This window comes from Phoenix dactylifera, chromosome 8, assembly GCF_009389715.1.
Source record: "Phoenix dactylifera cultivar Barhee BC4 chromosome 8, palm_55x_up_171113_PBpolish2nd_filt_p, whole genome shotgun sequence".
NCBI lineage: Eukaryota > Viridiplantae > Streptophyta > Magnoliopsida > Arecales > Arecaceae > Phoenix > Phoenix dactylifera.
Window position 1 is genome coordinate 653,067 of NC_052399.1, and position 13,152 is coordinate 666,218.

Consider the following 13,152-nt stretch of genomic DNA (forward strand, 5'->3'; position numbering starts at 1 on the left):
TTTTCCTCCTCGTTGAGCGGGCGGATGAGCCCGTTTGGTTCCCGAGGAAATTGCAATCCGGACCCGGATCCGAACGATACTCCCAAACGTGGATCCCATCCCTACCAATCCATTATCTACTAACTCGACCCGGAAGCACTCCTAACAAAAAAAATTGTTATTTAATGCATTTTTACAGCCTTAATAATGGAATCCACGGCTTCCCTAAAAGATAAAGAAGTCACGTTTGCGAGGCTTTCTCACCATGGTATAGATCATGGAGTTCCCTAGAGAGTTCTCTAGCACTCTAGGCAATTATTATTTTGTATATAGAATAAGTAAGTTGTTGTTGGATACACGAATAGAGGCATTATCCTAGCTATCCTTGTGCATAGCTTAGTTCTATATAAATGGAGGGGCTTTAACTCAACACCTTGGAATTCTATTCTCCATTTGTAATAATAATAGGAAGGACTTGTATGATTTGTAGAAAGAGAATGCGAAAAGTCTGGTCAATAAAAAAAATAGAGCAAAAATTTATATTTTGTTAGAATTTTCAAAGAAAGGAGATAGAAAAGTAGCTTTTTCATTAAAAAAATCCATATTTCATGAAAAAGAAAAATCTATATGGAATGTGAAAAAGTCCACTTCACACCTGCTAAGATCAGATTTTTTTTTTCTCCAGATATGTCCTTAAGCTTATAGATAGAATGAAGCAAGATCTTTTCCTTAATAACTTTATTAAGGATATAATATGTATTTTACTTTTTTTTAGAAAATTAGATGCTTAACTTAATATAAGCGGCTCTGAAATGTACCACTTTTTATAGTCAATCAAACATGCAAAAATTATATTCTCAGGCATCATATATCCAGGCATTAGCTTTCCATAAAAAATATATAAGTGAAAAGAATTCTTCTTGTGAACCAAATGAGTTCGAAATATTCTTCATCCACTTGCCTTATAGTTAAAGTGTTGTGACGCAGTTGCCAAACACATGGCTTGGGCCCCACGGATGAAGATCGCTAAAGAAGAGGTATGTTATTTTTATTTTTTTATTTTCTCTTTTTTTTTTTTTGCCTAGACAGCGTATTATACAAACCTATTGTGAATACAACCACAAAAATTAGAAAATAAATTGCCTCTAAACGCTATGAGTACATGAGCCTCAAAAGACTAGAGAAGTCTTCTTGAATGATCTGCCATATACAAGTCCATCTAATCCGCCATGCCATTCATCTCCTGATAATCATGCCTTGCTACAAAGGCTAAATAACCACTAGCAAGACGCCAGATATCTTGAATCAGGGAGTTTGGCCTTGCATCACCAGCCTACTTTTGGATCCAGCTAATCACTGCCACAGAGTTGCCCTCTAGTATGATGGCATTAGCCTTCAAAGAACTCCGTGCATTGCTGAGGCTAGCCCAAGCAGTACTCAGCCTCGCCTCGAGAACTGAACAGGTGAATAATTGGCATCCGCTTGCAGCAACCAATCTGAAATCAAGATCTCTGACGACGAAATCAACCCCATGCCTCTTGCCACTATCCATTATAACTCGTCGAAAGAATATGCCTTGCCTGCAGACTTATTCCAAATTTCCAATTCAAACAAGCTCAGGTTCAAGTTTTCAATCGAACAGTCCAAAGGCAAGTCAACACAGATCTCATTTTTCTTTAAAAGAAAATCAAATTTTAGGTTTTCTGGTTAGAATCAAGTCTTTGCTTTAGTTTTTGCCATATTTGAGCGGGGTCAACGTGCCAGCTAGCTAGACATGCTCAAGTGCCTGGCAGTGGTTTTGCTGAGAATGAAATTTAGATCACATCAATTTATTTTACAATAAAAATCATAGAATTTAAAATAGAAATATGTTACGTGCTTTTATTTATTCTAATTTTTTAAAAATATTTTATTATTTCTAGAAAAGTGAAAGTAAGAAATTCTTATCTTTTTAAAAATAAAATGATCATGTTTTTTTTACTGCCACCATGCATTCTGTAGTCTCCACTGCTGACGCTTCTAGCCGTCTCTGCTACACTACCGCCGTCTTTACTACACCACCGACACTATCATAAGCATCTTTACCATATGGTGGTCACCTTTGTCATTAACGTGGATAGCTCCATTGCCGTTATTATCGCCATCTTCACTACTATCGTCGCCTCCACCACATGTATTATTGTCCCAACCACCAACACTACCACCACCCCTACTGCTTCATTGCTACTACTACCACCTTCCGTTGCCATTATATACCATTAGAAATAAAAAATAAAAATGATGTCAAATGGCAACCTATTTTCTCACTTAGATCTGCTTACATTACGATATAAATATAGGAAAGAATCTTTGAATCTAATCATACCATTAGATTTTGTTGACAATTATCATCATTGTATGACTGATTGGCAAATACTAGCGATTGTAGCCTCTTACAGACGAGTTGCAACCGACAATCCAAAGTAAGAACCAGCTTTTGGAGTTGGCCATCTTTCTCTCATGCATTTCAATTATAGATTAAATCTCTTAATTTAGAGCCTTTTTGGAGTTCCAAATAGTCCTAATTAACAATGCATTTCTCGGACCAAGAAAATAAAACTGGTTTGCGCTGCATATTAGAATACATTTAAACCCCAATAAAAAAATCGAGGGGCTTTCTGATTTGAAAACAGTTCCATTATTAGCTACTAGTGGGACTTTAAACACATGATATTATTACGAAATCTCGGGGGAAAAAAAAAAGCTTCTGAATCTAAGAGTTCACCCTATGTCAATAGCTCATGGCGGACTAAAGCCGCACTCTTGCTTATTTGACCTGACTTTGCGCGCGGAAACCGTGAACGCACGCAGATGGCTGTCTTTTTATTAAAAAAAAAATATTCTTCCTCTCGAGGAGGCAGCCCGCAGCCGCACGTATAAAAGTTTGACTTTGCACTCATAAAAATCAAAAAGCAGTCACCTGTAAAAAAATATAAAATATATAAATAAATCTAACTCATCCGATCAACTTAAGTTCTTAGTATAAGTGATAATTTTAACATGATATTAGAGCAGAGGTCCTGAGTTCGAGCTCAACCATTAAAGAGAAGTCTGGCCCACATATGAATAAAAGTATAAAAAAATATTGAAAAAATAAATTTACCTCATTCTATCATACTTTTACGCCAAGAAATCTCTCTGTTCCAGCCATGTTTTAAAAAAATGGTTATTAATGCAAGTGACATTGCAAACTACACTGTATTTGTTTTGTTATGTCATATTTTCTACCAATTTCGATATATATGTATATTTTGCAGCAACTACGTAGTTCACAAGAGGAGGGCTTCTTCATTGGATATTGAGTTTTATTATTATGTCATGAGTACAAGCAATTGTGTGGTGGCATTATAGGTTCCATGCATGTGCACCGCACAAGATTTGACTTTCTCATTAGCATTAAACAATTCTTATACATGAATATAATTATAAGATTAAAATTATATTTCTATTTATATTAGGAAATATACTTATTTCTATGCTTTTGTTATTATAATATGTTTATTTTTTTCTTAAATAAAAAAAGAGAAGAGGGAAGGATGGTCATTATGGAAGTACTAGTTTATCTATCTTGTTGATAAAATCTCTTGATGATTGTATTAGAGGTTTAGATTCAATTCTCAACTTTACTATATTAGGAGTTAAAGGATATTTGGGTGAAGCTATCCTCATTTTGCAGTCTATTAATTGAAAGCATGTTCCAAATAAAAATGAAAGAGAAAAATATTTGGCTTTTTAGAGAAACAAGCATAATAAATACTTCAAAAAAAATTGGTCGGAGATAAATGGATAGCTTGGAAACTTCTATTGGATATCTAACATTTTTTTTGTAATTTGTCGGACATCTACTTGAAGGTTTGTCATACAATAACCATTGGGAACATCTACATATCACGATGTTAAAATACCGAATATGAAATATCATGTTGCTTACAATCCACAATATTTATTAACTTTTTTCATATAATAGGTTTGCAATGTGAATAAACGAGGGACTTTGCATGTCAACAGCTTATTCCACACTACAGCCATACCATGAACTCTCTACTCTTACTTCTAGGTTGAGTTTTGTTATATTTTTCTCAAGTTGCTTTTCAACCTAATTCTCAGTGCAATATGCATAAAGTTCAACTATTAATTTAGAACCAAGATGCCAACTTTGCTCTTGATGATTTATAAGAAAACCGTGGATGACAACCGTCTTTGCAAGGTGTTTTGAAGGAGACTAATAAAAAAATTTCTTTCTAAGCTTATCCTACTTTATAGTTTATTCTTTGCACCAAAGCTCTCTTGACTGATACTACGCTTCTCTTAGTTCAGCAATTGCCTTACCTTTTAGCGTACGTATCAGATGCAATATTTTTTTTTTAATTTTTTGATAAACCGAATAAATTAAACCATTCGAGTATAAATATGACTATGAAAAACAGCTAATCAAATATTAAACATAGAAAGGTTTATCGAAGAATTTCAAAATATAGTTCCAATATAGTAGGCCATATAAGATATCATCCAATTAGCTGTATTATATATATATATATATATAATTTGAATGAAAAATAATGTAACAATCTTGCAAGAGAGGTTGAAAGCCGGGAAACTTATTTTTGAGAATAAGATGCAGCAGGAAATAATTGAACTATTTCTAAAAGAACGGTCCATTTTCCAGACCCTAACCTCATCTGCCATCAGTCCCCGTCGAGAGAGTTCCGTGCTCGCCCTACGGTCAGCTTTCAGCGAAGGCAGTTGGTGTTCGCCGGGAATGACACAACCGTGAATTTCGCAGAAAGATAAGGACAACGCCAACATCAAGTCATAGACGCCGGCCGACACCGTTGAATTCAAATCAGGTGGTATGGTATTCTGCAAGCGGCCGCATACAAATTCCTAAGCGGAGACACATATATAGCATCCAGCTATTTCCGTTGTTTTTTTTCTTTTTTTTTTATACAACAGCTTCTCACACTGCTACGATGAACGTGCAGTTAGAAGAATTAAAAAAAAAACACTAAAGGGCGGTCTTCTGATGTTGGCTAGAGGACCGCTCCAGAATACTGGAAAGCATAAGTAGCAGCCTAATCGACAACTCTATTTTCTTTCTGTTTCAGCTCGCCTATTTGCTCCTTAGTATAGAAACTGCCAAGAAATTAGGCATCGCAGGCAGCCCCCATCCCACATACATATTTCTATACGCACGGTAGATAGCACCATCTCATGCTTGGAACTAACAGCCGTTAAAGCCAGTTTCAATGGTTCCGTTATGCCACACTCACATAAAATGGGCAATTAACTAACAAAATATGGCTCATCAGAATTGTGTTATAGGTGAAAAATAATAAGTGGACCGAAGTTTTGTGCCAAAACTTTTGTCTTCCTTGCTTGCACATTTTGCCATACGAAAAGATTTAAAAAGAAATATACACATATGTAATAAATAAATCTAAAATAATTAAATATGAAAAATTTACTGCTTGAACACTTTGTCTTCACTGCTAGCCTGGTATTTTTTGTGCACATGGAAAATTCATCCTAAAAAATGGCAACAAAAAAAATAATATAACTTGTCTAAATTGGTTGTCAATATGGAAGCTTGAAGAACTAATTTGTGGATAAAATATTTTTACATAATAGGCTTTTATGACGTGCATAAAAGAAAGAATTATATTTGGATTAGATTTGAAGAGTCGCGGAGATATACAATTTCAAAAGAAATTAGTTAATTTAAAAAGTAATTTTTCTTATAATTGAGGAAAAACGGTGATGAAATATCTCTATCATAATAATATCTTTGTTCAAATTTTTGTACCTGAGAAAAAAAAAATCCACGAGTTAGATAACTAGGCATAGAAATCCAAGTTGGTAGAACATTGAGTCCCAAACTTAGTAGTACGTGGATCTGAGGAACTTTGTATGCGCGTTAACGTGCACCCAGAGGCAATTTTTTACTACTCTTTCTAGTTTTTCGAAGCAGTAGCACTGGAGCTGGTCGAGCACTATAGAGTGGGATATCATATATACCTATGTGTCCTATCATATATGGTTAGACAGAAATGTCCAGATCTTTGAGGAAAGAGAAGTGCACTCGAGAACAGTGGCAGATAGTGCTTTACTTCATGTTGCGGAGGTCATCGGCACTATTGCTATGTCGTTGCTTGGGTCAGCCAGGGACATCTAGGGGTCCCACCTAACTCGTGTACCACCCAGGACCATTCTGATCTCTTGGGAGCCTCCACTCCCTGGTTTCCTCAATGTTAACTTAGACGATAGTATCACTGACGATGGTGGTAGAGAAGGAGTTGGCTATGTGATTAGGGACCATGAGTCTAGGTTTATTGCGGTAGGGGGACGACATATCTTTGATGAGGCAGTCAGTAGCGTAGAGTTGAGAGCCGCATGGGAGGGTATTTTCTATGCCAGATTGACACTAGGGGCGGATTGTATCAATTTTGAAGGTGATACAGCTACGGTGATCGATTGGATCCAGGAGAGTGTTCATAGGCACAACCGTCTTGACATTCACCCATTACTGTGGGATACATGTGAGCTTATGGAAGGGCTTATAGCCTTTCAAGCTACTCATGTTTATCAGGAGACGAACAATACTGCTGGCTGGGTTATCTCTTTTGCTGCGCACCATTCAGAAGAGTTTCACTGGGAGAGTTCTGAGTTTGCTTTCTCCCTCTTTGCTGACTTCTTTTTTTTTTGTTAAAACGGTATTTCATTTCATATACCTCTAACGTGAGTACAACCAGCCATATCAAATGAAAGTAAACAGTAAAAAGAGTGTGGAATGCATTCTGGGCTTGTCCAAAAGGCCTTCCCAAAGTGCAGAGCAACATAAGAGGCAGCTCAGTCTGCTGCGCTGTTCGCCTCCCGATATACACGAGCTATCTGACATGCGGTCAGCTCTCGTGCCAATCTGCGTGTGTCCTGTATTAGCGGGGGACCATCTCCGTACCTGTCCATTCCTCAGATCCAGTCAATCACCGTAGATGAATCACCCTCGAGGAATAGGTTGTCGACCTCCAACACCCGTCTCGCATACAAAATGCCCTTCTAGGCTGCCCGCAACTCCGCTCCCACTGCCGTCAATCTGGGTGCACTCCGCCCTTCAGCTGTAATAAATCTGCTCCCATGGTCCCTGATCACAAAACCCACACCCCTAGAGGTGCCGTTCTCCGCCAAGCCTCTATCGAAATTCACCTTAAGATAACCAAGGGCTGGGGGTACCCAAGAGAAGTAGCTAAACCTGTACGCTGAGACAACAGTACAGGTACCCAGATATCCCTGGCCCTCTCAGGTGAGGTCGATGTGGCCACCCTAGTAATCTTTGCCGTATGCCGTATGGCTCTCTCCGTCACAACCTAAGGGGACGATCTAACAACCGTTATTTTCGAGAAACGGTCGTTCACGGCAACTCTGGGGCCCGTCATAACGACATAACGGTATCGTAGAAACCTTGGCGGTGCCCGACCGAGACCGAGGCTACGAAGTCTCTTTCTCCCAGTCTCTGTTTCTTCCCTCCGCCTCCCTCGTTCTCCTCGCCCTCCTCCTCACACCCTATAAACACCCTCCTTCGCTCCTCCTCCAATGGAACCCTCGTCTCTCCTTTCTAAGGTTTCGTTTCTTGGCCTCGAAGAGAGAAAGAGAGAAGTAGATATAGATGGCTTCGATCATAGCTCCTTCTCCTCCAGTTCTCACCAGTCCTTCGAGGAAGCCCTGTTCTTGGCCTCCAATCCCCGGTAAGGGTCGCCTTAGGTTCAAGGGATCGAGGAGGAACCGGAGGAGAGATCGGCCAGTCTTCGCGGCTTCTACAACGGAGGTTGGGACCCAAGAATTGGATTTCGGGGACACGGATTGGAAGAAAAAGTACCAGGACTTCGAGAGGCGGTTCAACATCCCTCACCTCACCGATTTGTTTCCGGACCTCTCTCCCATGCCGTCCACCTTTAGCCTCAAGAGTAGGTGAGCTGAACCGAATTCTTGGTTCGATATCCTGTTATAATTTGTGAACTCGACGAAAGTAGGGATTTTGATGGTTCTTTTTGAGGAATTTGTTGGTTGTGGTTGTGACCGTCTTTCTTCTGCCTCAAGAATAGGTGGGTTGGAATGATTTCTTGTTGCTGGTAGACCAAAGAGCAGGTAAACTGAAATTGAAACTTGATGAAAGTTTGATGTTTCTTCTTACAATTTGGAAACTTGATGAAAGTTTCATTTTTAAGGTCTCTTTTTAGTTATTTGTTCCTGGGTTGTGATGATGGGCAATACTTATCTTTGCTGCTATCCTTGTTTTTGGATTATTCACCTAGATTACCGACTCTCTTCCTATTTGGACTCTGATCTGATTTTTTTGTCATGGTCCTTTTGAAACGTGGCCACAGATGTGAACTAGTCATTGATTCTGGGTATTGAGATAGAAATATTGAACATGAAACTTATGCTGTTTGACAAGGCATGCAGGACTTTTCCTTTTAAAATTATAGAAGCTGATCTTATATATGCAATAATGTTTGTAAAATTGAGGTTCTATGATTTAGATTGTTTTTTGGAGTTTCAAGGAAAAAACTTGCTCTGTTGGTAAGAACGATGATATGTATAACATTACGTATCATATAGTTTTTCTTAATAAGAAATTGCTTGTCATGTGAAAAGCATCCACCTAAACCTTGTTAGTAGGAAAGAATTTGATTGGATTGATAACACCGGGAGCATGAACTGAATTATTATTGTTTCTGTCATTATGTAATCTTGTTAGAAGCTGTTAGAAGATTGCATCATCATTATGTTTTAGTAATTAACTCTAGTTCTTTCTTTTTGATGATATCCACAAGCAGTTCAACAGTGCTCTGTGAGTTTTGCTTTTTCTATATAATCTTGTTGGTGCACTTTATCTTGAGCTTTCTTTGACATATATGTTCCAGGCGTTCTGTGAGTGATGATCTACTCAATGGTTATCCATTAGATGGTCAATGGAATGGATATGTGAACAATAATGACCGAGTGCTTCTCAAGGTATGCGCATTGATACCGCTTCACTTATCTTTTCTGATTACCTAGGACTGATTGTGTTTACCATAGCACACATTCAGAGAACTTGCTTGTGTCAAATTTTTCCTTGATTTCTTATGCAAACCATCTATTGAACTATGAACTAAAACTAGTCAGAATAAAGATAAGACATTGACAAGAACTGTTAATATCAGTGTTACTTCACCTTTCCTTGACTAAGATGAATTCTATAAATCTAAGTTTTGGAGATATTTTGAAGTCTACTTGCAGCTATTTTGCATGCACATCCATCACAGTTATGCTTCCCAGGTTTCTGCTGCATGTTTTATTCTCATTTTCCAAGTTCAGACAATTGTTGATATTTTTTACTTAGATGCTGAATTCAAGTACATAAAGTTGTATTTTTCTTCTTCTTTGAGCATAGCATGATGTTCTCTTGGATCAACAGATAGATATGGTATCTTGAAGGTATACGTGCCATAAATCCAGCTTGGTGGAACCCACAAGAACTCTAAGATCATGTTAGAGAAGGATGTGGGAGAAAGAATGCTGGTATTTGGTAAAGACACTCGATATAGTTACATCCTTACATACATCTACTTGAATAAATGGACATAAATTGATGGACTGAGAAATAAACTATGCATGCAGAATTGGAGGCAAGAAATTTTAAATATTCATATTTAGACATATATTTGATTTATGAACATCAATCAAATTTGGTTACCATTGGGTGGCAGATATACATCTAATGACATACTCAAGCCATCATTGGAAAAATTTAGAACTCATCAATTGTTGTCCAATTCTAAATTTGTGAAGATCCTTATATATATTTGTGTGTTTCATGCAACAAATTTTGAAACTTAGTTGCTTCATTGTATAAGAGTTTTGTAACTTGGATGAAGCATATGATCCGTGTTGCAATTGGAGGCTGCTGACAACCAGACATATTAGGTTGGAAAAGTCATTCATGTACAACTCTATGTATTCTGTCCATGTATGTATATATACATTCTGTATGTATGTATATATGTATTAACACTTATGCGCTGAACATAACAGTACATTTGTAGCCAACATATTAAGCATCAATCTGTTGTGTTTTTCTGAGAAAGGACTTAACTTCTTCAGTCTTATGCAAACTCTTTCCAAGCCTGGAATCATCTTGGAGGGTGGTACCTTAGTTTCATGACTTACAACTGCGCAACTAATTGTACAATAGGCGATTCTACTTGCTGTTCAGCCTCCTATGTGTCTTGCAGACTCTTTTTTCATCCAAATTCATGCTAGCTAGGGCTTTTGCATCAGTTTAGTTTGAGGAATGAGATCAGGTTGACAGCAAGTTTCAAAATGTCCCAAAACTTTGAACATACTTGGTTCTGTTAGACATCCTATATACATGAAAAAAGCCTTGTTGTTTAAAGTTGTCTATGGTTTTAGTATATGTTGCTGTCTGAAGGACATTCGACAGTACTTATTTATGTTAGTTATGATTTGCATATGAATTGTTTTGGTCTTGAGGTGCTTGCCCCAGATTTTGCATGGCTCTGTTTGTTGATGTTAGCTAATAATGCATCTTTTCTTCTAGGTTAAATATATTTTATACAATGATAAATTTTCTTGTGCTCACAGTGACTATTAATTTACCAGAATTCCTTAGAGAAATTTATCTGTTCTTAAATCTTACCATTCTTTCAGGTCATAAACTACTCTACTCCAACATCTGCTGGTGCTGAGTGCATTGATCCTGATTGTACTTGGGTAGAACAATGGTAATTTGAGACTATCTATTTCAGTTCATAGAGAAAATATTCCCTCCATAGGAACATGGTCCTAGCAATAATCTGATGTTTATCATGATTAAACAGACGACTGTATTTACATGAACATAAACAAAGACTAATTCTTCTGAACACAAGATGTCATTTAGAAAATATATGACATAGGATAAGCAGTTCTGGACTGACATGGCAACAGATGCCATAACTGTGAGATATAACCGTTTTTGCTATACCTGTTAAATTTGGAATTTGCCATTCATTTGGATCTGTTGGAATGAACATTATGAGATTCAGTGGTTTTTTTGACTTACTGTACACAATATATCATGATTATACGTATTTTAATGGTAGCATATGTAGCAGTCGGGCTACAAGGAAAGTTTACTGCTTTAACAGTTTCAATCTTCCTTAAAACAACTTGTTCTGCAAGCATAGTTTGTCTTTGGAGATGATTTTTCTATTTAGATTGTTTCATATACTAATTTTACTCTGCCAGAAACTGGCTTCGTAATAGTTCCTCATCCAGGAATAAGATGCCTATCTATTTGACTGTGCTATGTGGGGTTGTCATTTACATAGCTAGGAGGGAGCAGTTGAGGAAACCATATGAGCGGAAAGAAACATAAAAATCATGATTTTGGGAAAGGAAAAGCATTGATGAGATAACGCCATTAAATTTCACCCAAACTTTGTATGAGCACTTTCATACTCTGGCAAGGACACAAAGGAGCTCTACCTATTAGTTATTTCAATTGCTCCATTTGAGACAGATAAACACTAGGTTTCCTGTATTTAAGCAAAGTGAGAGGAGTCTATCTAAAATGCTTTTAGTCTATATAGTCCACGAACCATTTATGACGTCTCATAACCAGGGATGCAACTTGCTCAGGTTGTTTTAGGTCATGAGACAAACCAAGCCCAAGATAATACAACCTGATTCAATAAAAAAAAATGAACCTCCTTAGACATGAACTCAAACTAACACTATATTCTTCAATTTAGTTGAGCTGGGGTCCCACTAGCTTGGCATGGGGAATCCAAGAAGCCATCATTACAAAAATCCTTCGCCATCAAACAAGCTGATGGTGAGTCAAGTGCAATAGATAAAGGATTTAAGGAGCTGTTTGAAGTTCTGTAAGTACGGCCGCAGGCAGCTCAAGTTGTACATGTAGGCTGGCCTACTTGTTTGAGTTGCTTGTTGGCTACAACACTGTTTTTATGGTAGGTCAACTTGTGGATAAAAAATCTGTGGGACGAGTTGTAGCCGCTTGAGTAGATATCTTTATTAAAAGGGGATTGATAACCTACTCTCTGTTATGGTAGGTTATCACTCTACCCATTTTTTCTAAGACAAAAAATACTCTTATTTTTTATAACTCTTAAGGGTATTTTATGTCTTTTTACAATCCCACATTAACTCACCCTCTCAACCCCCCAATTAATACTCTCTCCCTCTCCTTCTTTCTCTCTCTGTTATATATATATATATGTGTGTGTGTGCGTGTGTGTGTGTGTATGTATGTATATATGTATACATATACATATATATAGATACATACATACATACATATATATATACATATATATGTATATACGTACGTATATATACATACATATATCTATCTATATATATACATACATCTATCTATATATATACATACATCAATATGTATATACATCTATATGTATGTATATACATATAGATACATCTATATGTATGTGTATATATATATATGTGTGTGTGTGTGTGTGTGTGTGTGTGAGAGAGAGAGAGAGAGAGAGGGATAGAGCATTAATTGGGGGGTTGAGAGGATGAGTTAATGTGAGGTTGTAAAAAGACATAAAATATCCTTAAGAGTTATAAAAAGTAAAAGTATCTTTTGTCCAATAAAAAATGGGTAGATTGATAACCTACCATAACAAAGAGTAGGTTATCATTATCAATCCCCTTATTAAAAAAAGAAAGATTTTCCTTCTTCCCCTCTCCTCTACTCTGCCTCCTCCTCTTCCGCCGCCCACCCCCTCCAGCTCTGTGTAACGTGCATTGCCTCTAGCCGTTCACCCCGCTTCTTCCTTCACCTTCTCTACCCTCCTCAAGGTCTGGAACATCGCTCGCTCCCTTCTGATGGGCGCCTAGGTCCATGTCTAGGCATTCATCACTGGCGGCTTCGAAACCGAAGAACTCACCCTCATCGCCATATATGTTGAGTGGTTCGACTTGGAATCCGCTCATAAGGCATCCGACGGAATGTACGACAGAGATTTCATTCTTTTTCTGAACTTCTCTCCAAGTACAAGAAGTGAGCTTTCTTGTAAATCAACAATTACATCTTAAGTTGCAATG

General features: G+C 37.4%; 1 protein-coding gene across 2 annotated transcripts in view; it reads left to right on the forward strand.

The window, feature by feature from the left end:
* The first annotated feature begins 7,554 nt into the window (after nt 1-7,554).
* The window catches only part of LOC103711028 (ATP-dependent 6-phosphofructokinase 5, chloroplastic), a 30,483-nt gene continuing 24,885 nt past the window's right edge, over nt 7,555-13,152 (forward strand). Inside the window, exons 1-3 of one of the 2 annotated variants that reach the window (XM_026806207.2) lie at nt 7,555-7,980; nt 8,937-9,027; nt 10,726-10,799. In XM_026806207.2, the coding sequence (XP_026662008.1) occupies nt 7,679-7,980; nt 8,937-9,027; nt 10,726-10,799 (467 nt within the window). In that variant the 5' untranslated portion in view covers nt 7,555-7,678. The remainder of the gene's footprint in view (nt 7,981-8,936; nt 9,028-10,725; nt 10,800-13,152) is intronic. The other variant, XM_008796996.3, reaches the window with a different exon arrangement.